This window comes from Chelon labrosus (genome assembly GCF_963514085.1).
Source record: "Chelon labrosus genome assembly, chromosome: 1".
NCBI classification, from domain to species: Eukaryota; Metazoa; Chordata; class Actinopteri; order Mugiliformes; family Mugilidae; genus Chelon; species Chelon labrosus.
Window position 1 is genome coordinate 17,934,931 of NC_140337.1, and position 27,328 is coordinate 17,962,258.

Below are 27,328 nucleotides of genomic sequence, written 5' to 3' on the forward strand. Positions count from 1 at the left end.
TTTTCTATTTGTGAATGTGTTGCTGGGGCCTTCCTGAGGGGTCAGCGGATAGAGAGCATCATCACGAACTCTGAATAAGAGGAGAAAGAGGACAAAAAACAAAACAACAAGTCAAGTGAGTATTGAGTTTATCTTTCTAAAAAGCAAAGGGTCGATCGTGCAGGTGCATGTTCAGGAGGCGTTATGAAAAACACTTTTGGCTAATCCGATTCCCACCTTCGAAGTCGATGTTTCCGTCTGCATTAATATCCAGCTCCTTTAGGATCTCCTCTAGCTCTCCTTTCTTCAGCTTCTCCCCCAGCATGTTCTTGATCGCCTCCTTCATCTCCTCTTGGTTGATCTTTCCATCTCCGTCGACATCAAACTTTTAAAAAGCAGAGAGAGAGAGTGGTTGTAGCGATAGTGTGTGTGATGTCACAATCTAATTAACAAGCCGACCTGGTCCGACTGATCCTTTCCGCTTCCGCTCTACCTGATTTGACCGACTGCTTATTTCTGGCTAACCTGTACGAAGGCTGATTTGAGCTCCTTGAGTCCCAGCATGTCAGCGGTCTCTCCCATCATCCTGGGTCCCATTAGTTCAGTAAAGTCCTCAAAGTCCATTAATCCACCCACTGTAAAAACAAACAAATTACCTTTCCTCAGTATATTAAACATTTAAAGGTGAACTACTGTTTTTTACAGCCTGGACCTTATTTCTGGCATAAAATACCATTGATTACTCACCCATATTACTTTTGTGTTATTTGTAGTCCTTCGGGAGATATTTAGATCCGCGTATATCCATATAGTGGGAGTGAATGGGGCACCGAAACGTAGCCTCTAAATAATGCATTTTCTGCCACGAAACTGCTAGTGGTATTCCCTGTTGAGTCCGGAGTTACCTATCTAATTGCAGACATGCAGCGGTTTTTTGTTCTTTGTCTAGCTGTCTGCCTCCGCATCCTCCTTTCAACGAGCTCCTCATCCATATACTCTGCCTCAAAACGGTAAGGACATCCATCATGAACAAAGTCGTCATCCACAACCTCAGAATCGGAAAAATTTTCAGCCATTTTGCAAAAAACTTGTAGTAGCTAATTACAGGTAAACAAGCGCTCAGAGATGACATCATCCAGGTCAGAGGTTAGTAGGTCAATCTACAGACCCCGGATGATAATAACAGGTAACTCTGGACTCAACATGGAATAGCACTAGCATATCATAACAAAATATTGGTGAAATGAACGAGTTTCGTGGCAGATAATGCGTTATTTAGAGGCTACGTTTCGGTGCCCCATTCACTCCCACTATATGGATATACGCTGATCTAATTATCTCTCGAAGGAATACAAATAACACAAAAGTTATATGGGTGAGTAAACGATAGTATTTCATGCCAGAAATAAGGTCCCGGTTGTAAAAAAACAGTTGTTCCCCTTTAACACTCAGTGATTTCTTGCATACATTTATATATTTTATTTAACATATATATTTTATGTATATATGATCAGGCTCACTTCTCATCTTGATCTGTTGAACTATCTCAAGCAGCTCCATTTCAGTGGGCATGTATCCCATGGTCCTCATGCATTCAGCCACATCCTTGTAGTTGAGGTAGCCATCTTGGTCATAGTCAAACTCCTTAAAGGCCTCTTGCAACTCTGTGAGAAACAGGAAGTTCATGGAGACACTTGTGGGGCTAAAATGATTGGAGTTTGTTATTTCTGCACCAGCCAGTTTGAGGTAATTTACATTTTATAATAAGGGGTTTGGGAACAGTGACAACTTCCAAGTGAACATTTCACTTCTGATCAGTTTGAGTAATATGAAATGGACTTTGGATCCTCCTGAACTTGTAATTGCTTTGAGAACTTTGTGTTGTGTCGGAGAGATTACAATGATGAAAGAGAAATTAATGGGATCATAAATGGGGTTTTGGTATTTATTTGAGCAGTAATCATTGTGCAGTAGGTCATTACTGAAACAACTAAAGTCATGTGGAGCTGTAGCAGTGAGAGGCTTACCATCCAGTTCAGCCTGAGCCAGTTCTCTCTCCTGTGCAAACGGAAAACAAACATATGTTAAGATTAAATATACCAAGTGGAATCTGACATGATGCCAGACATTTGCTCCAGATGTCAAAGCTTTTGAACTTCAGTACAGTTTAAAATATGAAGTGTTTATGCATCAGTTTCAACTGATGGAAAATGGAAAATTCTATATTTTGAAGTTTAATCAGCCGAGGGCTTTGACTTTGCTCTTCATTTGGATAACCTTAATGAACTGTGACGTTAAGCCTCAACCGATGAGCCACTAATGCCCCACAACAGCCCCAGACAGATCAGGAACGGCCCTGGAGCTACACCGCCTTGACTTCCATCTCACTTTTGACCCTGACGCTTTGACTTTCAGAACTGAGTCGTCACAGGTTGGAGATCACAGATATTGTATCAGTGCGGGACATTTTTAATCGGGAGGTGTCGGCTACTTACAGCTCCAAAGACACTGTTGAGGACTGAGTTGTAGACTTTGGTCATGCTCTCAGTGGTTTTCTTGGACTTCTTTGATGATTTCTTGGGCGCTTCGGAGACTGAACCTGACGGGGAGACGCCATCTTTGCTAAAATATGGATATGCATGTTTATTAGTATCCACGAAGAAGACATAATCTTGATTATAAACTAAAAAAACAATACCTGTGCAATACAATGAATATTTTAGGTAAATAACTATGAGAAGATCCAAAGGAGCTGTAATGCTAAATTAAAGCCACCAAAATCAAACATCAGTGTTTAGAAATAAGTCTGCACTAACAAAAATGCAGTTGTTTATTAAAATACACAATACAGTGGCAATTATTAAATGAATTTAACTGTACCATTCTGAAACGGAGTCAGCCGACGTTGTAGAGGCGGTCCTCTCTCCTTCCTTGGACATCCTGTGGATGAACAGATGCATAAATACATTGTGTATTACATGATTCTCTTCACTTCAAAGAAACGTCTGCATGTGTTAGTTACCATATATACATGCATATTTGGACATGCTGTAAAACAGCTCCATGAATTCTTTATTATAATTATTGCAAGGTTTAAACTGTAGTTTGTTTTCTACCACCATGTATCTCCAACATCTTCAGTGCCTTACCTTATTCCTCCGTCCTAAAAGGTGAGACAACAATAAGAAGTCGAGCAGCACAGCCCTTCGTCTCGTCCTTCTTCTCGGGCTCCACTTGCCAGTCTGTTCTGTCCTCCTCCTCTTCTTGACCTCCCAGCGTCAAAGAGGCTTAACAGGTAATTACCCGGCCAAACGTGCGGCCATCAGTTAGAAAGCAAAACGTGGAGCAGCAGTGTGACTGACAGTGTGACTGAGGTCTGATTCTCCCTGGCTCAAACACCAGCTGCACTTGTCCTCCTGCAAATGCAATAAGCGTCTAATGTTTTAACCATATTTTAACCCTTTGGCCTTTCAGAGTTGCTCATGACTCTGCAGTGGTGAAGTGTTTTCTAGTGTTTCTGTGATTGTAAATATTCAGATTGCAGTGAAATAGTAACTGTAAGGACTCACATGGGAACAATGATAGACCGGAAAATATATATAATGACAGTTATCATTTCATGTCAGTGTATGTTCTTCATTCCACTCCTCTGATGTGAAAGAAAATCCTCACAACTGTTATAAAGAGTGGGTGGCACAGTGGCGAGGTGGTTAGCACTGATGCCTCACAGCAAGAAGGTCCCGGGTTTGAATCGATGGGCCGACTGGGGCCTTTCTGTGTGGAGTTTGCATGTTCTCCCTGTGTCTGCGTGGTTTCTCTCCGGGTACTCCGGCTTCCTCCCACCATCCAAAGTCATTAAGTTGATTGGAGATTCTAATTTGGCTGTAGGTGTGAATGGTTGTCTGTCTCTCTGTGATAGACTGGAGACCTGTCCAGGGTGTACCCCCGCCTCTCGCCCGATGACCGCTGGGATAGACTCCAGCAGACCCCGCAACCCTTCACAGGAATGAAGAGCCAGAGAAATGTCACCATTTTAACAGATATGAGTCCATGTGGCAAAATGTGAATTTAAGAGATGGTTATTATCTTTTCAAGTTGAATTTAATAATCTAAATGTGTCATTTTCTGTTTTGTTATACCATTTTTTTTTTTTAAACGTATGAAAGTCTATTTCATAGCTTTTATCTTCATTTTCATTTAATCTGAAAAAAACATGTAAAACAAATAAATAAATAAATGAGAAAAAAAAATACCCTTTAACTTCCGGCTTTTATTTCCGGTTTATTGCACACGGGCTGCACGCACTGTACGCACTGTCAGCTGAAGGCAATTAGAACTTTTTACCTTTCTGCGTGCCATCACCTGTGGAATTTAACTTAGTTTTCCTGACATTATTTGCTCCGTGGTCTTGTGTTTATCAATATTGTTCATTAATTATTGCTAACTGACCACATTAGAGCTCAGTGCAAGAGTTGTTACCTGCTAAATCCATAATGACGCACTAACTACTGCATTCAGCTTTCACTATCACAGGTAAGTTGACAGCATTACAAACTTCTGTACCTTGAGGGAGTGACTTTTATCTAAAATGTTTTTGTTTTTTTTTGTATGTGGTTGCGGTCGAAAGTGACTTTATAAAGACGTTTTAGCCTGTTGTGCTTAACCAACTGTTGAGGAGGGTTAGGGTCATTTTAAGTATATTATCATGTCTTTATTTATTTATTTTTATTTTTTTGGTCATTCTTAAAACATTTATTTACAAAGTGTGGCCGGAGTTTGTATGCAACGCAGGAGATACCAGGGGAACATAACTCAAGTCCTGAAATCAGAAACAAGCTGCAGTGATGGCATTCATTCTGCGCATGCTCAGTAGGATTCTCCCTCTGCCTGCGGAAAAGAGCAGCGGCACTTTATCTTGGAAGGCGTTTTTAATCAAAGAAATGCCGCTGTTCATTAAATTGCATGGCCAGAGAGACAACATGTTTGTGTGTCTTGCAGAAGGTCTGTTTGCGTGTATCTGATAAGGATGTAGTTTGTTTGATTGTCCACCAGATGGTACCAGAGCTCACATTATGAGGTTATATTGTAAACAAAAAACAAAACACTTTGACAAGGCACTGTGTCTGAGGAGCAGCTAGTCTATGCTCCTGGCTTGGTAGGTTTGTTATTGTTTCTCGTAATTGGTACCGCAGATGCCGGAAGTAAGAGGAAACACGCAGCCAATGACAGGCCGTATATCCTCATTCAACTTCCGGTTTGTCAGAAGCACGTATCTCTGCTGTCAAACAAAACTGAACTAAAGCTCAAACTTAAACTTTCATTAGTTGTGCGACGTTTTTAACAAGCGAAACTTGATAAACAAACCACAGACTACTCTCCGTGTAAGCACAAATGTTTGAATTGATTTGAAAAAGTCAAAAACTGATTATTTGCCGAAGTAGCCTATGCCCCGCCTACATTACTGGGCAAAGCATGATGGGTAATGACATTAACAACTAACTATTTATTGTATATTACGTTATTTGTGTAGATTACTCATGATGGAAGGTTCATTATAATGATCATTACGTTGAACTCAAACATAGTGTAGTGTAATACTACATTGTTTTTTTGTTTTTTGTTTTTGTCACACCGTCACTGTGAGGGGTGTGTGGCTGAATCACTACCCAATGACTGCCGTGTACAACTCATACTTACCTGGCAGGGGAGACACCATGATCAAGAAGGTGGTTCACCCAAGGCGAGGCTCAACCATTGCACATACCGGTTGTACTGACCTTTGCGAATTCCTCAAATGTGGGAATCTCGACTGCATAATTTCTGGTAGTGGGGGACTGCGTCCGCGCTCTCCCCTGATAATATGTCTAATGTAAATCTGTCTCTGCAGCGCATGCGCACTAGCGTATTTTACAGTATTGAGTAGTTGGATTGTGAGTGTAATAGCTACGTCCAGTTTGTTTTGAACTGAAATCTTGGGGCGAGATGCTCTGACAAGTCTTAATAATATATCACAAAACGTTATTGGAAGGCAACTGGACTTGTAGAGTTTCTTGAAGACTTTTTGTCCATTTAGATTCCTCATGAAGTGGAATTAGTCCTGAAATAGTCACAAAAGCGCGGTCCATCATCTACAAGTGATATTTTGGATAGTCATAACATTTATGTTATGGTAACTTGTATATACTCTGTATCTTGTTCAGTTTTTTTGCACCGTAAAATGTCTGTACTTGCACGTTAAGCTGCTCACTTGTGCCTTAAATTGCCCCCCCCCCCCCCCCCCCCGGGGACAAATAAAGTTTTCTGAATCTGAACATGACAAATGTGGTGCAACGATTTTTGTGTGAATCCGAGTGGTCGCAAATGCATACCGAACGATTTGAACACATCCACAGATGTGACTACTCCTCGGTCCTCTAGAACCGAAGAAGCTATTTGGATGAGAGGCGAAACATCTTCTTTTTATTATTATTTTATTTAGAGATACACCGTCTGGCCAAAAAAGTCGCCACAAAAATAAAATGTCAGACACACTAATATTTCGTTGGACCGCCTTTAGCTTTGATTACAGCACGCATTCTCTGTGGCATTGTTTCGATAAGCTTCTGCAATGTCACCAGATTTATTTCCATCCAGTGTTGCATTCATTTTTCACCAAGATCTTGTATTGGTGATGGGAGAGTCTGACCACTGCACAAAGCCTTCTCCAGCACATCACAAAGATTCTCAATGGGGTTAAGGTCTGGACTCTGTGGTGGCCAATCCATGTGCGAAAATGATGTCTCATGCTCCCTGAACCACTCTTTCACAATCTGAGCCCCATGAATCCTGGCATTGTCATCTTGGAATATGCCCGTGAACATCAGGGAAGAAAAAACTCCATTGATGGAATAACCTGGTCATTCAGTATATTCAGGTAGTCAGCTGACCTCATTCTTTGGACACATGATGTTACTGAACCTAGACCTGAGCAACTGCAGCAACCGAGGCATTATGTTTATTTTTGTTATTTGATACATTTTCTTTTTTTTTTTTTTTTTTTAGAACACTTTTTTTTTCTTGTACTTCTGCCCTTTCACCAGTTGGGGGCGACAATAACATACGGTCAAGCTTACCATTCGTCACAAGGGTGGCTTTATGTACAATGCCTTAAATATATAATTGATTAATGAAACCCACTGTAATGTTTCAGATGACTTTTCTCGAGAAGCATTCTCCAGCAGTAGTGATGGGTTCCCACAGAAAAGTTAGAGTTCATTCACATGCTACAAAGTCACCTTGTTTTTTTTGTTTTTTTTTAACTTGGAACCATCCTACGTAATCCTCTCTTGTCTAAAAGTTCACACTAATACAGGACAGACAACTCCAGAAAAAATCAAAAACAACTTTATTTATAAAAAAGGAAATAATGTAGGGGAATGCAGTCACGCAGTTAGCAACAGCCAAACAGAAAACTACACTAGAGAAATAAAGATTTTCATAATAACATAAATGTGAGAAGATAGAGTTTGTTTAGTGTAAATACAGCATTTGTGAGGTGGGTTGTTTTCAGATTTCCTATTCAGGAACGTTAAGGTCGTACGCAGGTCAACATTTTCAGGCACTTTTGGCTGTTTTAAGTATTTGCTGGTTTACAGACTTGCTCAATTTATTTACCTTATTTTTTTTTATTATTTTTTTTTTACAAACGCTCACTTTGAATTTGACCTGAGCACGTTATCTGGAGACATTGTTTGAGAAATAAATGCTGTACTCGTTTTCAATACTGAAAGACACTGAATTGTAATAAGACAGTTACAAGACTGTAATTATACCAAAAAAACCTCCATAGTACACCATGCTAACTTTTCTTAATCAGTTACGTTGCCCTGACGTTAAGGCGTGGGAGTAATTCATTAGTCAATAACAATGTGTTTTGCTGCTTGTTATCGGCATTTACAATGTCCTCCATTTCCTGGAACACAAGTTGCTGAACTTACATCTCCTGCCTTTTCTTTGTCATCTTATTCAAAACCCAGTTCCCTGTTCTCTTGTTTCCCTTTTATATTTGTAATGTAATGGTTTTCCTCTCTCCCCCTCTTTCCTCTTGTACAGCCCTCCTTAATCTCACACCCAGACTTTTCCCTTGCCACTGCTATCGCTTCCATCTCTACCGCCGCAGCAGCCGGTGCCCAGTCCGCGATGCTGCGTGGCCGGCAGGTTCTTGTACACGGCCCGACTGTACGGGATGAAGCACAGGCCCAGCTGGAGGTGTCGGGCCAAGCGGCAGTACGCAGCGAGTGCCAGGACCAGCAGAGGGGTGACCAGGAGGAAGCCCACCACCAGCAAAGCCACGCAGCCCCCATCAGTCAGCAGGTCTGAGCAGTAGGGTGTTGTCCCGTGGGGACGAACCTGTAGAGATGAGGAGAATGGCAGCAGTTAGAAAAATACAGATTCAGGGCATTATAGAAGTATGAAATCTCTGCTCATTACACAGCTAGACACATTAAAATTAAGTCCGATGATCACACTAAAGTCATAATCCAGTTTCTTGAAGGTCAGTAAGAGCAGATAACACTAGATACTGTACTCTGTGTGGCTATGAAGAGAGGACAGACACCAGTTTGGTCATTCATTAACTGAATTAGAAGTCCACTGAAGACGATCTTTGACAAAAAATAAAATGACTACACCTAAAACGAACTAAAAGGAGTCTAATTTGAACTATCTCCTTAAGACATCACCTCTGTCTTAAGGAGATCCAAAGATGTTGAACAGTCCACGCTGTGTGTCAAAACATGTGCATTTGTTGCTTAGCAATAGGGAGTGGGAGCGGAGGTGAAGCGGTCAGGATTTCAGTGTGGGAATGGATAGGCAGCAGGCCTGAATCATCCTTATCGCCCCATGAAAGGTGAAGGGAACATCTGACTGCGAGAGAAAAGAGCAGAGAGCTGCGAGGGAGAAGTCTTATTTATTATAGTAAGAGCTGCTGGCATGAAAAATGCTGCGATCAAGGTTTTGGTGTGGTGGTTTAACTTTTAGAAGAAATGTGAGTGAGGGAGTAAAGTTAAGGTTTAAGCTTGTTACGTACTCCGCGAGAAATTTGTTCTCGCTATAGGGCTGCAAGAACAATGAAATGTTTGTTTTGGCCAAATAATTTATACTTCACGAGAAACTCAAGTGACAAAATCCGGGGAAGTCCTCATAGGCCCCTCCCACTGCAGCATACGTCACATTAAGCGCCAAACATTGTGGGAGATGTGGGGGACGGACGGCGAGAGGCAATTTTCGTATTATTTTCGGATGTCGGTCAGTTGCTTTGATGACCGTTCATTCAGCATGCACCCACTCACAGTTTGAAGATCTCTACTCAGGAGAGATTAGCAGGTCACACTGCGAATATCAGCATCTGGGACAATGATGTCAAACTCATTTTAGTTCAGGGGGTCACACCCCTAGTGGACAATTTGGGATCAGCAAATACTTTTATAGCGAAAGCCAAGAGCGCTGTCCTGTGATAGACAGGTTACCTTCCCCCTCGGATAGGCTCCCCTCGCGACCTTGTCGAGGACAAGTTGTTAAATAAGTAAATGAGGAAGTTAGTTTTCTTAAAAAATGACAGTTAATGTCTTCTATGTCATTTTTGCACTTTGCAAATCCATCACCCGGGCTAGATTGGACTCTCAGGCGGGCCAGTTTTGGCCCCCGGGCCGTATGTTTGACGCCTCTGATCTGGGAGCTCACAGAGTGGCGGCTAGCATTTCCGCTCTGCCGCATTAACCGCGCCCACTTCCATTTACTGACCAATCACAGAATAGTAACCGTATAACACACAAGAAAAAGTTCTGCCCGGTTGATGTGTCGAGAACAAGCTGCAAGAACAAATTTCTCGCTCCTCGCGGAGTATTTAACAGTCAGGAGGGAGCAGTGTAGCTTTGAGAGTGGGAGTTGTGCCAGATAAGATTCATATAAGAATGACTTGTTCTTTTTTTGCTGCCCATTTAAAGAATGTGCTTTCTTGTTGTGTTCAGCTGTTTCTGGATGACTTTACAAATACCTCCAAAACGCAGGCGGAGCTTTCTGTTCAGTTTGCAAAGGCTCAAATACTACCCAACTTTTGTTTTGTGTTTCCTTTCTCTCAACCCCTTTATATATTTTCTTTTTTTTTTTATTTCTCCCTCTCTCTTCATCCTTTTAGAGCCTGGCTAATCCCCCACTAAGCTGCTGTCACATGAGGTTTAATTGTGAGAGAACATGAGAACAGAGAGAATCCTGGTCTCTCTGGTCATTAAGGAGGTCGTTGGCCCACAGAAATGCCATTGGTATGTATTAAAGCTTCTGAACCGTGATGACTTTTTGCTCTAGTCCAGGACGAGGCTTACCGACTAATGGATCAATGCTAATAGTTCTTGCTTTGCTGCATATTCTTTCCTCTTGTTTTCATCACATACATGAATAATTTTTCAAACACTGCGTGTCCTCAAGGTAATCCCTGTGTAGCTACTAAGCAGTTCTGTGCTCTAGGGCCTGGCTCCCTAGACTCCTGACCCCTTGCTCTCTCCAGTTACCCGTCTCCTCAAGATCTGAGAAATCTTCAGACTTATCTGATTATGAAACCTCTCATCGGCGATGAGAGCCAAACCCCACCCTAAGCCCCTAGGACAACTATTTCAAACTTGCATCAAAGTTATGAGATTAGGACCTCTAGATGTTTCATAGAGCGATGCAGCAGTCTTCCTGTTCCTCTCGTCTGTTGTTTAATTGTAAAGCCTGTCAACATTTATCTTTACTAAACTTAAACATATTTTCATTCTAGCAACAAACGGCACTGTACTGTGTCTGTAAACATTGCATTGTGTGCCTGATAATATGTTACATGTGTAAGAAGTACTAATAAATTGAGTGTTGTTGTCACAGTGCAGTAGAACAATGTGCAGGAGTTTGCGGCCACTTTCTGTTTTCTCATTTAGTCCTTTCTAACAAGATGAAGTGTGAAAACCCCCCTCTCACTTGTTTCCCCCTTTCTTACTGTAGAGTGACAGAGGAAGCCGAACACAACCATGACAATGGCCGGTGTCAGGATCGTCCCGAACACCACTCCGGCGAGGCAGGCGTTGATCGCCGCGATCACCAAGTTCTGGGCCGTTACCAGCACCGAGCAGGCCCAGCAGTCGAGTGACCCCCGCAGCTCCAGAGGAGCCTCGCTTCCTCCAGCTCCACTCTCGGCGGCAGAATAAGGGGGAGGTATGACCACACGTGAAGGTGTTTCTCTGCCTCCGCCCACAGCGGTGGTGGAAGCCAGAGAGTTAGAGTGGTGGAGATGCTGGTGATGGTTGGAGTGGTGGTGATGGTGGTGATGAGGCGACAGTTCTTCTGACAGGTCCAAGGCCTGATGGTGGGCACCCTTCTCTAGAGTGCTGCTCATGCTCATAGTGAACTGTTGGAAGAAAAGTAAATGAATGAATCAGTGGTTTGAGGTTGAAACAGTCGGTGGAAACCCCCAGTAGCATCTTCTAGCTTCTACTTTGAGTTGACTAAGAGGTTAGAGGTGGTATTATCTGTCAGGAAGCTAGCCTTCTGTGATGTCGTCCGTGAAGTGATGGTAATCAGTGTGCTGATTGGCCAAAGGAAAGGGGCCCATAATTGCAATATGTGGTTTGTGTTGAAGTGAGATGAAGGCTAACTGGCATCAAAGTCCTTGAAAGTGGGTGTATGTGGTTATGTGGTTGTTGTTTCTGTACATTATGTAAACTACAGATCATCTTAAAGGAAGGCAACCACTCCTCAAGACACTATTTGTTCAGTACACGTGTGATGCAAAATTGCGCTGTCTTGGTACATTTAGTTTACATGTCAAGAAGTAATATTAAGTAATTTCTAAAAATGTTCAAGAATGGACAATTAAACCTATGATGGGTTATATATTGTTCCATTTCCTCTCAAATAATTTGAATGCCTAAAAAGTATTATTTCATAGAAATACCTATAAATAATTCTTAAATAAGGGAGAACAATAAGTGATGGCCTCTTAAAGGGGAACTACTGTTTTTTTACAACCTGGACCTTATTTCTGGCTTAAAATACAATCGTTTACTCACCCACATAACTTTTGTGTAATTTTGAGTTGTTAGGAAGATATTTAGATACACCGGCGCAACGCGTATATCCATATAGTGGGAGTGACTGGGGCACCGAAACGCAGTCTTTAAATAACGCATTAACTGCCGCGAAAATCGTTCATTTCACCAGTATTTTGTTATCGTACGCTAGTGCTATAGTGAAATGAACAAGTTTCGCGGCAGATAATGCGTTATTTAGAGGTTGCGTTTCGGTGCCCCATTCACTCCCACTGTATGGATATACGCAGATCTAATTACCTCCCAAACGACTGCAAATAACACTAAAGTTATATGGGTGAGTAAATGATCGTATTTTATGCCAGAAATAAGGTCCAGGTTGTAAAAAAACAGTAGTTCCCCTTTAAACTGTTTTGTTACACTTGGTTTTTGCTTTATTGCTTTATTTACTGTCCATTGTGATTTCCAGCACGCATCTTGCGAGTAGTCGGTCAAGTCCATTTGTTTGCAAAATACCAGAGTGCACTTTTGAGATTTTCAGAGCTCTGTTCCTGGAAAGAATTTTTAGACCCGTTTTCAAGCCAAACTAAATTCCTGGAGAGAAATGTCCATAAAACATAGCCTGGAGGATAAAGTAGATTTTAGAGAGCAAACTGATGCAGATTAATTGATTATTACAGATATGAGGCGATTAATTCATGTAATTTTAGCCAAAGCATACCTTGAAAACTTGAGTTATAACTTGCCCCGTCTGGTACACAATAGCAACAAACAGGGTTAGCCTACAAAATTAGCAGTTTTGTAGTTTTGAGTGAGTAAGTTGGTCTGGGATGGAGTCAAAGTCCCAGATGGAATTTTTCTTTCAGTCTAACCCTCCCCTGAGTGATTGTACTCAACAGCCTCCTGCAAGAATCTGAACATCTATATATGTTAGTTTACGTTATGTTTCCCATCCACCAGCCTGTGTCACATAAAAAAAAATAAAATTCTGGTCCATATGAACGCTCACTAATGTGGGGTGCCTCTTCCTCTTCGTCTCTACTTTCTAAACTATGGATGTGTCACATGACTTAGCCTGACGAAAAATCTGTGCACAGCTGTGTCTGGTACAGGATATCCTCACTCCTCTGAGGTCAGGAGACAGTGATGCCCCCATTAAACGGAGGGCACCAGAATAACAGGGATGAATAAGCTGCCAAAAAAAAAAAACCTTCAGCGGTGGAAAAAATCACGACACAGTCAACCTATCAGTCAGCCTCTTCTTTTACTCAACATGGGAGATAGCATTCTGCTTTCAATGCATCTGGATTATGCATGAATAAATGACTGAAAAAATAATGATGCAAAATCTGATGCTGATGTAAGATACTAGCCTGCTACGTCTGAGAGCCCAAGTTTAAATGAAATTAAAAGCACATTTACAATAACACTTCAGACTGAGCTCGATGGTTAAGACGTCAGATTTATGGTGGCCGTCCTAGGTGCTCGAGTGTTGTTGATTTTCTACATCTGTCTCCCATTGTTGTCCCTCAAGTGTTGTTGTTGTAAAGGTGGAAGGTCACACAGGAAGTACTGGCAGGAAAGTGTGCATGCATGTGTGTGAGATGACTCATTGTGCGGCGTACTGAAAATACATTTAGGCGCTCCACCCGTTTTACTCACTGTTCTTATGATTGTGTGAACTCTGAGGAGCTCTAAATAATTAAGTAAAGTCCAGTGGACTTGATGAAGCTGCGGCACAGAGACACGTAGTCTGACCTCTAGGTTTTCTTGATTGAGTTTAAATGTTTGTATCATAGTGTGTGTGTGTGCTCGGCTAGACCCTTCATTACGCTTCAATGCTTCAGGGAGGTTTTCTATTGTCCTTTCTATTATTCTATTGTCTGGAGTAAAGAAGCTGCAATAATGATGCTTCTCTGAGTTATTAGATTTGTGTTTTATACGTATTAATATTGTTACACTCCTTTTTCGTTGTAATTAGTTTTATTTAGCATTATAATTGATTTAAATGTCTTGAGCGATGCAGCTGCGCTCGTACTCACGTTGTGCTGCGGGGCCCGGTGGACCTCTTGCTGTTCCTCCTCCAGGTTGTCGCTGCTTTTCTCACTTCTTCTCAAGTCCACTCCAGACCGGTCAGCCCTCCACATAGATGTACTCCCTGTACACTTCAACGAGAGTCCTTTTTTTTTTTTTTTATTATTCCTTCTTCGTCGTTACTTCCTTACCTTTTCTCTGTGTGAAGTTGAAAGATGTTGTGTTTTTTTAGAGGGTCCCTCCTGAAGCCTTATCTACTCTAGTGGTGGTATGCTGGATTCCTTACAGCTCTGCCCTCTTGCTGCTTCTCGTCTCCAGTATCCAGAGTTGTCAGTAAAGCTGGCCAAGTCTTAGATTCTAGTTTTTATGCAGCTTTTAATTCATATGTTGTTGATAAAGTAGCAGTAGAGATGCGCCTGCCTTAGCTGCTGAGAACTATCCAACTCACAGTTGCTGTAGTCTTTGTCTTAAGTATGTCAAACTTGTTTGCCCTCCTCTTTTTACCCCCCCCCCCCATCTGATTGAGACCACAGCGCTGTCTCTTCCCTCCTCCTGCACTCCCTATCCATCCCACTTTCTCTCCACCCACCCAGACTTATCAGCCCCCACTGCCTTTCTCCAACAACTCCTCTCCGCACACGCATTCCACCTCTCATATCCAGGACATGCTACACCCCCTTTACCCTCTCGCTGTTGGGATGGGGGCTGGGTGTTGCGCGTTGGGGGTCAGAGCGAGGCGCCCCGGCCCTGATAAGTTGAGGTTCAGGAGAGCAGAAAATGAGGAGGGGGGAGGGGAAGGGCAGCAGAGGCAGGCATGGTGTTTTCTTTAAGAGTAGTAGAGGAGAAATATCTGGGTGCTGCACATGTTATTCAGCTTATCTAGTTTATGTTGGGTTGTGTAACAGATACAAGCTTCCAGATATCTTTATCAAATATAATCAATCCTCAAAACACAAATGTTTAATGTCTTAGTCGGTGTGGAGGCAGAGTGAGCAACAACTGTGTTTGAAACTCAAATGCTGACTAGACCTATCTCTGGACAGGTCAAATTTTCAACTGAACAGAGCTTCTGTTTGTTCTTGGTCATGCCTCATCAGCATCATGATTATCTTTAAGCAGAGTTTATTATACCTCTACGGGACGTAGCCTACGCCGGTGCAAGCCATTTATACTCGTGTCAGTCTGGCTCGCTGAAGCTGTGTCTTTTTTTGCCAGTCGGGTTCATTTTTATTTCTACTTCCTGCTTCACTTTCAACTATGGTGAAAGTCTGGTCATTATTAAATGCCACAGACGAGTCATACAAATGTTTGTATCTCCGAACCTCCTCAGTTAAATTTTCCTCCATGTGTTCCATGTTTATTGATCCAAAACAATCAATTTGAAAATTGCGGAGATGGAGAAGCAGCCGGAGATACTAAAGCAGAAACACGCTACAACCAAGCGGACAAATCACAGCTCTTGTGGTCTGTGTTGCTGCCGCATGGAGTTACATTTCAGGGGAGGTGCACGTCCTGCTACAGTGTTAGGGTCTGCGTCAACTTAACACAGTCGAAACCGCATATTACGTTCACACTAGTCCCTGGTTCATATTGTCCTGGATTTAATCCTATTCAGGACGTGATATAAAACATAACTGGATTCTTATCTCTTAAAGATTCTAACATTGTACCAGGTCACTGTTCATATGGATCTTTTAATGACAGCAATCAAAATAACAACTGAAAAAGTATTTGAACTGTTAAACGGGTTGATCCTCATAGTTGGTCCTGTAGGACAGGGGTGTCAAACACATTTTAGCTCGGGGGGGGGGGCACATATAGCCCAAGTTGATCTCAAGCGGGCCGGACCAGTAACACAACAGAATAATAACCTATAAGTAACAACAACTCCAGACCTTTTCCATTTGTTGTAGTGCAAAGGAGAACAATTAAATTTGGAAAATGTTTACATTTAATGAAATATCTTAAGAAAAATAAGTGCAATTTAGGCACATTGCTGTCTGCTGTTTAGTCCTGGGTCTCAGTGTTGTGTTCTGTCCTCTTCTCTTTCTTCAACAGTGGACAAATTAGGGATAGCAGTTATTTTTTTGAAAAATTGCTGTCTTCTATGTAATTTTTGCAAATTCATGCTGCGGGCCAGATTAGACCCTCTGCCGGGCCGTTTTGGCCCACAGGCCGTATGTTTGACACCTGTGATGTAGGATAATGAGACAGAAATTACAAGCCGCCTTGTGAATAAGATAAATAACGTAACGTTTGTTTAATATGGTATAGACCTATTGTATTGTTGAAAAGTTAAATGACTGATGTTATCTGGCGCTATATATAAAGAATATAAAATCAACTTGACCTTCAAGGGTGGGGCCCCTAATATGATGGTAGTGGAAACACTCGGGACAGTACAGAAAAGACGGATGATGTGACACTTAATGTGATGAGTTATAGTTGTTACTTGGTATGGTTAATACTTAGAATTGCACTTGTGGTTGGGTTGACGTGGAGATGTCTTGACACCAGAGCTCAGAAGTAGAGTAGCTTCATTAAAATGCTCAACCAGACCAACCATCACTGCAAAGACAACTGCAGGTTGGCTGGTGTTATTCCATTAACTGAAGTGTTTCAGCCAGAACCATACTAACTAAACTTGTGAGCGTCTCATCAGCCTCAGAACAAGATGAACTGACCCTCGTCATCATGGTCTGCTGGGTTATACAGAAGTCTTTCTATGTGGATGAGAAGAAATGTCAAAATGAACTATTAGTTTTATAATGAGCTCAATATATTTTCCATAATGTCATTTTAATTGGAGGAAGTCTTTTTCTGCCCTGCTTCCTCATCTTGAGGGTCATTGTCTCATCACCTTACCGGTCTGAAAACATCCTGTTGTCAGCGTTTGACAAAGTTAAGCCTTCAGCTTTGATAAATGACCAACATCCAGTAATAGTTCAAGTCAAACAACCGGTGAAATTGTTAATTAAGACTGAGGACTACCTTTATGAATCTAATGATTGGTGGAAATGTGAGCTTTTTCACTTTTGTTCAGAGCTCATTCATTATGTAATGAGTGGGATTGGGCTTTTCAAAGCACTTACATGATGAAAAGATGAAAAGATAAAAGATGTTGCGAAGCAAGAGACGTCAGTCCACACTGATTATAGTGAATGGGAACAAATAGACGTGCACTATCAGGATATACAGGATTAGAGGAACGCGTATTGAAGTAAGAAGAACAAGATCCCAAGAGATTGAGGAAGGCAGTAATCAGACAAATGATAAAAGATCAGAGCATAAGCGAAATAATTAGTCTTGTCTGATCCTGATTTTCCACCCTCTTTCCTCCGCTTTGAGCTTGCCATGTTTATTTACTTCTAACCCGTCTTTGGTCCCAGAGTTACACTCTTCTTGTCTGTCTCATCGCTACAGATGAACTTATTACACAATCTTTGCTCTCATGCTCAACGTGAGGAGGATAAACAAGCTTCAAAGTATTGTCCATCGTGATTACACCACTCGGCGGTGATTGGACGGCAAGTATTTTGTCTTGGCTGAGAGGAGAGCGGTCACTCTTATCACCACCTGACTTCAGCAGAGCGGACAGATAGACGGACGGAGGTGGTCTTCCTGTGTGTCGTGAAGCAGGATTTCCTTCAGTCTGTCCAGATTTGCTCTGTCCCTCTGCTGGCCCTGTGGCCTCTAACTTGACCTGAGGACGTGGTGGCTTGCCAACACTCTGTCATCCTGCATGGGAACGCTTGAAAACCTCTGCGCAATTAAGGCAGGCTATAGATACGAGGTAGTTGGAGCCGGATATGTCTGGACACTGACACAAGTTTGTTATTTTAATTGTTTACTACCAATAGGCTTCAAGTGCAGACTCTCTGCTTCAGTTTGAAGGTGTTCACATCCAAATAGGAGGAAATGTGTAGGAATTATGACAATTTTTAGAGACAGTTTTGTGTTTCCAGGAGCTCAACTGATTGGATAGTTAACTCGAAAGCTGTTTCATTCACAGGTGTGGGATATAAATAGTTTTTTTTAATGTTAAGAGCAGATAAAAGGTTTAGAGTTGAGTCCAAGTGTGTCATTTGCATTGGATATTGGTTATGGAAATTCTCGTTGTAGGTGAAACAGGCTAGAGAGAGCAAGAACAGTAGGAGTGGTTTTCTACAAAATCGCTCTTAAAACTGTAGTATATTGTGTGTTGTAGCGTACATGACATCAGTGTGGTCATGTTTCTGCTCTAACTGAGGTTTAAAACTGATTCTTTATTAAATTATCAGTGAGGAAACGTAAGACTGGTCAGTCTTGTTTCTGTTCCCTGCTTATTTCCTGCACTGCTATCTATGTAGTTCTGCCTCTTGTATAACCTCCTTCCTTAGTTTACCCTAGATGCTGATGTCCAAATGGAAAGTTTTCTGTCAACTTATTTTTTTCCCCACGCGTATATATATAACAATGGCATTCTGCAGCTGGGGACGTGAATAACAAAGCCGTGCCAAACCTTTGTCCCAGGGATATGACTTGTAGGAGTGCAATGTCTTTAAGGTTAGCATGTTTGACGGCGGCGAGTCGGCTGTATGTGCTGGCGTCATGGTGAAAACTAGATGGAAATCGAAGCAGGATGACGGTTAGTTGGGGAAGGATCTCTGAGCAGGTTCAGTCCTTTGTTTTCAGCCGCCGTGCTGCTGTTGTGTAACTGACCCTTCAGTTAACTCTACCAAAGGTGAGAGAGGATGTGTAGTGAAAGAGAATTGCTCCATTGGGAATGAATACAGCAAATACAGATGTTGACTGTTTAAAAGTCTGTGTGTAGCTTGTTTCAGTTATGAACTTTTAGATTTAGAAAAAGCTGCTTAAATGGAGAGTGTGAGAGGCATATAAAAAAAAGAATTATTTTTTTTTTATGCCTAAATTTTGATATGTGGTAGTAGGGGATGATGCCGTTTCCCTTGGCTGCAGTGAGGACTATACCCTTGGTTTATGGTGTGCCCCAACTGTTAGAAATTTTGCTATATTGCTTATTCTGTGGCAGGTTTATTAGAGTATTATTGACAGTGACAGATCTAACGAGCGAGAATGTAAATTTGAAGCAAGAAATTTGTTCTCGAGAATAAGAACAAAGTTTCGGCCAGGTCCTTTATACTTCACGAGAAACCCAAAAGTCTTCATAGGCCCCGCCCACTGCAGCATAAGTCACACGTGCCAAGTGTTGTGGGAGATGGACGACAAGACACACTTTTCTTATTATTTTCGGATGTCGGACAGTAGTTTTGACGACCCCGAGAAATTTGTTCTCGTTCTTGAGGTGAGCAAGAACAAGAACGAAGTTAGTTTCGGCCAGGTCTCATGAGATATAAAAGAATATCTCATGAGACGTTTGGTTCATGGTTGTGTGGGATTTATTTGCCATGCTCGTTCTGACTACCCTGTATGGTATCAAGCTGACTCGGTAAAATGTTGAGATTTGTTTTTGTAAATTTATTTAGTTCTAAATGAAATAAAGAAAGCCAGTAGCTTAAAAGATGTTGTCTTCATTATCTCTCACCACTGGGCATGTTACAGTGATAGCAACTGTTTTTATTTGCTCCCAACAGTCGTGGTTTAGTTGTGTTGTAGAAACTTTAGTACTGCATGCAAAACTGTCAAATCAAATCTCTGGCGACTCCGTCTCTATTTGCTTCATAAGCTCAGACTGCAGCACTAATTATAGTGCAATCAGGATGTATGTGCGGAGTATGTAACAAAGCCACTGTGAGGAAGAGCTGGAGGTAGCAGAGCTGAAGGTGTCGAGTATTTCCCTGTGTGTGACCAGGATGGATAGGAACAGGACCGAGTACGTTAGAGGGACAGCTCATGTGAGATGTTTCGGAGGTAAAGTTAGAGAGGCCAGGTTGAGATGGTTTGGACATGTTCAGAGGAGGGATAGTGAAGATGCTGAGGTTACAGCTGCCAGTCAGGAGGTCTAGAGGAAGACCAAAGAGGTGGTGTATGGATGTAGTGAAGGAGGACATGAAGGTAGTGTGACACCCTGTGGGCCTCAAGACCTACTTCCTGTTGAGGGTGGCTGCTCGGATCTGGGGAGGGGCTTGTTTTCCCTGATTGCTGACACCTGTGACTGCCCACCTATAAATACTGAGGCAGGCAGGCTCAATCTCTCTCTCCTTTCTGGGTTGTGGCTGTTGTAGGAACATATCGGCTTGCATGTTCTCGCACTTTGCGCAGTATTAGTTAAGTTTAATCGATAAATTTGAGTTTCACTTCACTTCAAAAGTGTGTGGTCTCGACATTTTGTCCATCCTCTGAGCCAAGTTGTGACAGTAGTTGGTGTGAGAGAAGAGAAAAGAAAGAGGATTCACTTTGGTGCCTTGAAAGCAACAACTCTAGATGTGTGTCCAGTTTACAAATAAGCTAGTGGAAGATGAGATGTGAGAAAGAAGGCGAATTCAAACGAATCCTGCTCTGTTGTGGATTTATCAAAAAGCGTTTATTATTAATAGTCATAGTAATGTCACACAAATTCACAAGTGTTTAAGACATGTCTGGCTCAGTTTGGTGTGTGTGTCTGCAAGTATGTCTGTGTGAATTCTCTAAACAGTGCAGTTATAAATAAATGACCACAAAGAGAAGGAAAAAAGTGTAAGGTAATATTGCAACAGGAAAAATAGAATTCTCATTTTAAGAAGACAAAAGAAAAAAAAATAGTTCAAAGAGAACATTTAGCACCATCTATCCCGTTATCATATTCAACAAATATCATAAAATCATTAAAATCTCATCTAAAAGCCCCCTACGTAGTAAAAAAAAAATTACCATTTCTCAAAACACTCTGGGAAAAGTCGTTTTGTCTTTTCCGTAATGAGCATACAAACACAGCATTCCATTAGTCATCTTCTCTACGTGAGCAGTGTGTCTATCGTCTACAGGAAAGGTGGTGTTATATTCAAGATAAAGATATAATTTAATATATATCGGGAGAGAAAAGGTGGGAGTCGAGAGAGGCGAGCACCAAAGAAACAGCAGCCTCCCCCCTCCCATCCCCGCGGACATACAACCTCCACATTTTCAGTTCTTACAGAGCAATCGGTCACCATAAAAAATAAAGGGGAGAAAAAAAAAATAGCAAAATTGTACAACCCCCGTTTAAAAACAAAAAAAAAAGGGAAAACATTGATATCCAATAAATAGAGGAAACATTTTAAATTAAATGTACAATGCCAAATAAAATCCAGGAAATACTAAGTCTGCATATAGAAAAAACAGAGGTACAACACACACACCAGATGACAATGACTTTTTTCTTCTTCTTTTTTTTTTTTTTTTTCCTCAAAAGTTCATAAAGAGATGGAAGAAATGAACAAAAAGACCTGATGATGTGTGACAAATGAATATTAATCTCCAGGAGAAATAAAAGCAGAATTCATAAAAACAAGATTTACAACACATACAATAATTTGAAAGAAAACAAAACTGATGAACCTTCCCCCCCCCTCAAACAACCAAAGTCGCTAAAACCCGTATCTTTTGAAGCATTCCAAACAATTGTATTTTTTAAAATTCTTAATGCTTTAGAAAAATGTTCATATCTCTATTATTAGTATTTTTCATTTTCTCTCTTTTCTAAATACAAGGCCAATGTGGTATATAGCTAGGCTGATCTACTTTAGAAAAACAAACAAACAAAACAAAACAATAAATTATTTTAAAAAAGACAGCACCCCACAAAAATTTCAAACAGCATGTACAAATTTCAGTATTCAAGACAACAACAGAAAAGTTCTTTCTGGTACTGCCCAGAAACACGCCATTGAAACCATCGACTACCCTCCCACAGTTTGTTCAATGGCAGCACCAACTGCCCCTCCCCCGGGTTCTCAACTTCAAGGGATTGCCAGGGTTTCTGGTTGAAAGCACCATCTGAGAGTAAACTGGTATTTTATTGGCGGCTTGGTATTTCTTTTTGTAAACAGTAATGAGTAAACGTATTCAACTGGCTGTTCGGCAAGTAGTAGCAGTAGTAGTAGTAGCAAAAAAAAATGATGCTGAAGAATGAAAGGGTGAGTTGAAAACCAGAGTGTCACTGTCTTTTGTCCTGGCTAGGCAGGAGTTTTGGTTATGGCTGAGGAGACACAGGTGGGGGAGCTCTGTCACCGGGAGGAGGAAGCCTGGTAAGACAAATAGAAAGACGATTAACTCACAACTAAAAAAAAAGTTTCACCAATTCGTAGTTTGGTTTATTTTAATCTCTGCTCACCAGGTTGAAGGAATCGTATGTGTTCATGAGCTCCTCGATGCGGTACTGCTCCAGCACCACTACGTTGGTCAGGTTGGGGCTACGCTGTCGGGCGCAGTCCTCACAGTGAACCACATATGTCTTCCTGCTGTTGCTCTCACTTGTCACGAACAACAAATTGAACACCTCCACCTGTGACGAGAGAGGAGCAGGTCAAACATTCTCATCAAGGAAGCTCATGATGGCATTTGTAGATGTAAATGTTTTTGTGATTTTGCTGCTGTTTTAACTCAGGTGCATCCAGAAAGTGGGAACTGAGTCTGTGACTGACGGATACTCACATCACACTCGTTGCAGTAGTAGGCAGGTTCGTCCTTGACCCGACTCTGATAGGAAATCTTTTTGCCATCAGCCACCAGTTGTTCCCTCAGGATCTGGATGTGCTTCATGGACTGCAGCAGGCAGTGTCTGGCAGGAAGGTAGGAACAGACAACATCAATATACAGTTACTAGGATAGGTTCATATATTTATTGAAAGGCTGTTCGTTAGTTTTACCTCCGTGTGACCAACTGTACTTACTTGATCATCTTGTAGGTGTCTGCGTCGGAGATCTTGAGAGTGCGGGCCACATTCCAGGACACGTGAATCATGGGAACAATGGACTTGACCTTCTTCACTTCGTTCCACTCAAACCTCTCCAAGGCCAGCTGATACTGGTAACCTGCAGATACACGCGGAACATCATTGCAAAAACACTGAGCGTCCAAATACAGATTTATAGTCGGCCACTAGGTGGAGCACTCCTTACCGTTGAGCGGTCCAACGTTCCAGGCGATATTGTTGCACCAGCCTACGGCCTGAACCCAGTGAACTGTGCCAGCGTTGATCCACACCAAGTCTCCAGGCCGCTGGATGAAGCGGTACACGGGGATGTTGGCATTGTAGAGGTCCTCCAACACCGGCCACCAGGACCCCGTCAGGTAGTCCACTCCATGCCTGAGTACACAAGATTAAGACATAGTATCTTAAATCTATCTCACCATTGCACTACAAAAAATGATCAAAGGTAAAGACTTTCAACTATATGCCAGATTTGTCTCGATCTACTCACTTTTCACAGAAGTCATTGATGGCCTGCCAGTAGTTCTCATGAACAGAGAACCACTCACAGTCTCCAGGGCCGATGTTGATGTTTACTGAGCAAAAGTTATTATTCTCCTGGTGACCTGGTTGAAGGAGGACAGAACAGCATGAGTCAAGAGGATTCTAATTTGTACTGAGACTTGAACTCGTCTTTCAGCCTTGTGCCAGTGTCTCCTACCTGGTGTTCGGCTGCCCGGGACCTTCATGTAGAGCTGGACGGTGTTCATGCCTAAGATGGTGTGTCCGACATGGCTCAGCATGTTTCCACTGGATGCTACGCGCATAAATGCTGGAAGCTTCTGCAGCTCCTGAAGCTGGGGCTTCCACCTGAGCAGAGAGACCACAGATTACAAACTCTGTACTCAATGTATGATAAGAGAAAAGCAAAGATTTTTTTTTATATATGTGTTGAAGTTGCTCACCTCTTGGGATCAGAGAGGTCAATATTGGTGCCAAATTTAATGATCTTCCCAACTGGTTTCTGGTCGCCACTAAGAATAACATTCAAGCATTAGTACAAATTGTGAAACACTACTAAATTTATAATAAATGTTGTGCTCTTAATGTTATACGTACTTGCTACTGTCTTTGGAGCTGTCCTTGTTGGGAGTATCAGAAATGTTTGCTGGCTTCTTCTCATCATCTTCATCGTCCTCCTCGTCGCTGCCTTTCTCCTCCTGAAGGCACATGACGTGTTTTACCACTTCAGTCAAAATGTAGAGTGCAAAAAACATGGAAACTGTGACTCTTAACGAACAGGTTTCATACCTGCAGACTCTCTTGGAAGCTGGAGGCCTGGTACTGGGCGTACTTGGCGATGGTGGTGTGGGAGCGGCTGCTCTCACAGGGCCACGTCTGACCTGTGCCGCTGGGGTCCCAGTTCTCATCAGCAGGTTGCTGTACTTGGGTCCGTACCTCCACTGCCTGCTCTGCGTTGGCTTCCACTAACGACTTCGTAGAAAACAGCCCCAGGTCTGAAAACATTAAAAAAAAAAATTATAAACATGCTTTTGAAGCAATTTTGAACTACAGTACAAAAACAATGGTTTGCATTTACCCGTAAATATCAGGACTCGGGTTTTGCGTGTAATTAAGTGTAAACTTACTGAGCCGTAGAGAGCCAGCTAGTCCTCTGATGACGGTAACGGGATTCTTGGGGTCAGTGCAGAACTGCAGCAGCACGGGGGAGAATGCATCCCTCTTACTCTCCAGCTACAAAGAAGAGAAATCACGTCAGTGTTGTAGTAAACCACCACTAGAGGGCAGCATGTGCATGTCAAGGTGTTGTGTCTGAACCAAACTCTTAATTTTGTACACTCCATTATTACAGTAGGTGTATTCGGGGACAACTGGTGACTTACATAGATGCTCGGTGTAGGAGGGTTGAGTTTCTCTCTAGGAATGGGTTCATCTGCGGCTATGATGGGTTTTACAGAGAAGGCCGGCAGCAAAAAAGACTCTCTGAACTTCCCTTTGATTCTGGCCCCCCTACAACGACAAGAGAAAGTACAGGTTAAAACATGCAAACTGCTAGGGAGTGATGCTATAAGTTTCCCAAGATGCATGAAACCCTGGGATGTCATTTAATTTGATTGTAGGAAAGACCTCTTGCCGGTTCACTTACTTGCAGGACCGAATAATTTCACTCGCAGTGTTCTTGATGCTTATTTCCTCCAGTGGAATCCTCTTCTCCTCCACCTCTGAAGCGATGAACGTCTCCCTGTCGCCACTGTGCACTTTGATCAGGCGAATCGTCAGCTCCTTGGGTGGCCCATCCGACAGCGCCTTCAGCTTCAGGAAGTCCGTGGAACCCAGCGGACCGGATTCGGGCCCTTTTTTGTGCTCCGCAGATCTTTCTCCTGAACTCGAGGTCCAATCTGCGTGCTCCCCTTCACTGGTGGAGCTGGCTCCAGATGTTTCCTTGCGCTTCTTTTTATCCGAGTCGTGATGACCGCGACTCTTCTCCGACCCTTCCTTCCTCTGGTGATTGAGGTCGACGAGGATTCTTCGATCCTTCTTCTCCTTATGGCTCTTGCCATCCTTGTGTCGCCTGTGGCTGGAACTGGAATGGGTGGATGATGATGAAGAAGAAGAGGAGGACGATGAGGAGGAGCCCATCTCATCTCGCTTGTCTCTATGCTTCTTCTTTTCTTTCCTGTCTTCATTTTTCCTGCTGCTGTGACCGTGCTTTCTCTTCTTCTCTTTCTCCCTGTCCCTGTTTCTGTCTTTCTCTCTGCGTTCCTTTACTTTACCAGATTTGTGTTTGCCTTCGGCTTTATCAAGGGTGCTCTTGTTAGGGAGCGACTGTCGATTGAGAATGATCTCACAGCTCTTGCCCAACTCTGCCAGAGAAGACTCGGAGATGGTCGTCAACTCTTGCTCCTCCTTGACCAACTTAATATGCTTTGACTTAGGAACGCTCCTCTTTTTGATTGGGTTTATCCTTTCCTCTGTCTCGCCCTCGTCTGTCCAGACATCAGAGTCCTCCATTTTCAGTTTCTTGTCTTCTAGTAGAGAACGAGGAGAGGACTTTTGGGACGGGACAGAGGGGCTAAATGGTGGATTAGTTGAGTCCGACGTGGGGGAGCTACCTTGCTGCTGGCGGCAGATATCAGGGCCCAGTGACAGCGAAGAAGAATATTTGACACCAACCAGCGCCGATGGAGGAGGTCTCCCAAAAGGCCCACCACGGTAAGCATACTTCTGGCTGTCCAGGGACCGTTGCTAGGGACTTGAACATGCTGTTAACGCCTGTCTGGTGGAGGTGGGGTCTTTGCGGCGGCGGGGAACAAGACGGGGCCTCGGAATCCTCTTCGTCGTCATCCTCGTCAGCCTCGCTTTTAGACTGTTCAGGAAGGCCGTAAAGTTTAGCCAGGTCACTGTGGCGGTAGTTGGTGTTACCTACTCCCATCCCCATGTCCGCAGACGGCTTAGTGTTCAGAGGAACGTTTGAGGGAGCTTTAAGGTACTCCTCGTCTTCCTCGTTGAGAGAAGATGTTCGGCTGCAAGGGGATGCCAGAGAGCCTTGGCGGCTGAGCACAGGAGGGCTGGCATTGGATCCAAAGTCTTCCTGGTTGGGCTGATGCTTCGTTGCTGGAATTAGGTCTGGGGCACACAGGTAGCTCTTGATCGGCTCGCCATGAGGAGAAAAGTTGTCAAGGAGACCGGCGGAGCCAATCTTTTCACTGTTGTACATCTCCTCTTCCTTTTTGATAGACTCGTCCAGCATTGCCATAATGTTAGCCAGACCGTCGGGGAGCAGTGTGGACATCTCAGAGGGCTCCTCCTCGAACTGGGCACTGTCGGAGTCAGTGCTGCAGCTGCTGGCTTTTTCCAAACCACTTTCTGTGGCCTTCTTGTTGAGGATTCCCCGGGTGGAGCTGGAGGATAAAGGTGGTAAAGCCTGATACAGTTTGGGGGGCTCTCTAAGTGCCAAGGTAGGGAGAGAGTGTTGGCTGCCGTCTTTCTCCCTGGCTGCATCTTTGGATTGGTTGGGTGCTGCTTGCATTGCCGGGGGCTTGTTGGGGTACACCAGCTGGTTCATCCCTGAGGTATTGTGTGTAGATGAGGGACTGAATGTCGTTCCGCCGTTGTTGCTCCACATCTCCCTCTGCCTCTGCTTTTCTCTGGCGTACTCGGTCTGAGGCGTGAGAGGAGGTGGTCGCAGCCTCTCCGCGAGGGTAGCGTTGGCGGTTGCTTGACCTGGCGGACAGGGGAGCACACCGCCACGGCTGAGCCATGGGTAGGGAGGAGAAGCCTGGGAGCTGGGGGGTGGTGGTGGTGGTGGTGGACCAGAAGGAGGTGCAGTAACAGACGAGAGGGGTGGAGGAGGTGGAGGCGCCGAGGACGTGTTTTCCGAGAGCAGTCTTTCCAGATTTTCAATAGCAG

The 27,328-nt window shown here is 43.0% G+C and overlaps 3 protein-coding genes across 3 annotated transcripts in view; all 3 read right to left on the bottom strand.

Annotated features, from left to right (window-relative positions):
* Window positions 1-41: 41 nt before the first annotated feature.
* LOC311508710 (calcium-binding protein 2-like) lies at window positions 42-2,918 on the bottom strand (the record flags this gene model as incomplete). The annotated part of the gene is made up of 7 exons (XM_084573630.1): window positions 42-70; window positions 217-364; window positions 505-614; window positions 1,500-1,643; window positions 2,007-2,037; window positions 2,475-2,601; window positions 2,860-2,918. 7 exons carry the CDS (start codon window positions 2,916-2,918, stop codon window positions 42-44), a joined length of 648 nt encoding a protein of 215 aa, XP_084429756.1.
* Window positions 2,919-7,345: 4,427 nt separating this feature from the next.
* On the bottom strand, window positions 7,346-14,570 carry tmem88b (transmembrane protein 88 b). The gene is made up of 3 exons (XM_084544144.1): window positions 14,075-14,570; window positions 10,985-11,392; window positions 7,346-8,367 (listed from the first exon to the last, which is right to left on the bottom strand). Exons 1-3 carry the CDS (start codon window positions 14,177-14,179, stop codon window positions 8,083-8,085), a joined length of 798 nt encoding a protein of 265 aa, XP_084400270.1. The 5' UTR covers window positions 14,180-14,570; the 3' UTR covers window positions 7,346-8,082.
* Window positions 14,571-20,696: 6,126 nt separating this feature from the next.
* The window catches only part of kdm6ba (lysine (K)-specific demethylase 6B, a), a 21,804-nt gene continuing 15,172 nt past the window's right edge, over window positions 20,697-27,328 (bottom strand). Inside the window, 14 exon segments of the mRNA XM_084549492.1 lie at window positions 20,697-22,228; window positions 22,318-22,488; window positions 22,638-22,764; window positions 22,877-23,018; window positions 23,106-23,293; window positions 23,409-23,523; window positions 23,619-23,767; window positions 23,863-23,931; window positions 24,017-24,117; window positions 24,209-24,414; window positions 24,547-24,652; window positions 24,802-24,928; window positions 25,065-26,155; window positions 26,157-27,324. Of these exon segments, the coding sequence (XP_084405618.1) occupies window positions 22,211-22,228; window positions 22,318-22,488; window positions 22,638-22,764; window positions 22,877-23,018; window positions 23,106-23,293; window positions 23,409-23,523; window positions 23,619-23,767; window positions 23,863-23,931; window positions 24,017-24,117; window positions 24,209-24,414; window positions 24,547-24,652; window positions 24,802-24,928; window positions 25,065-26,155; window positions 26,157-27,324 (3,778 nt within the window). The 3' untranslated portion in view covers window positions 20,697-22,210.

Coding starts and splice junctions, on each gene's coding strand:
- tmem88b (XM_084544144.1), bottom strand. CDS start 14,179: ATGTGGAGGGCTGACCGGTCTGGAGTGGACTTGAGAAGAAGTGAGAAA. Junction 11,393..14,074: donor ACCGGGCCCCGCAGCACAAC/GTGAGTACGAGC, acceptor TTCTTCCAACAG/TTCACTATGAGCATGAGCAG. Junction 8,368..10,984: donor GCTTCCTCTGTCACTCTACA/GTAAGAAAGGGG, acceptor TCATCTCTACAG/GTTCGTCCCCACGGGACAAC.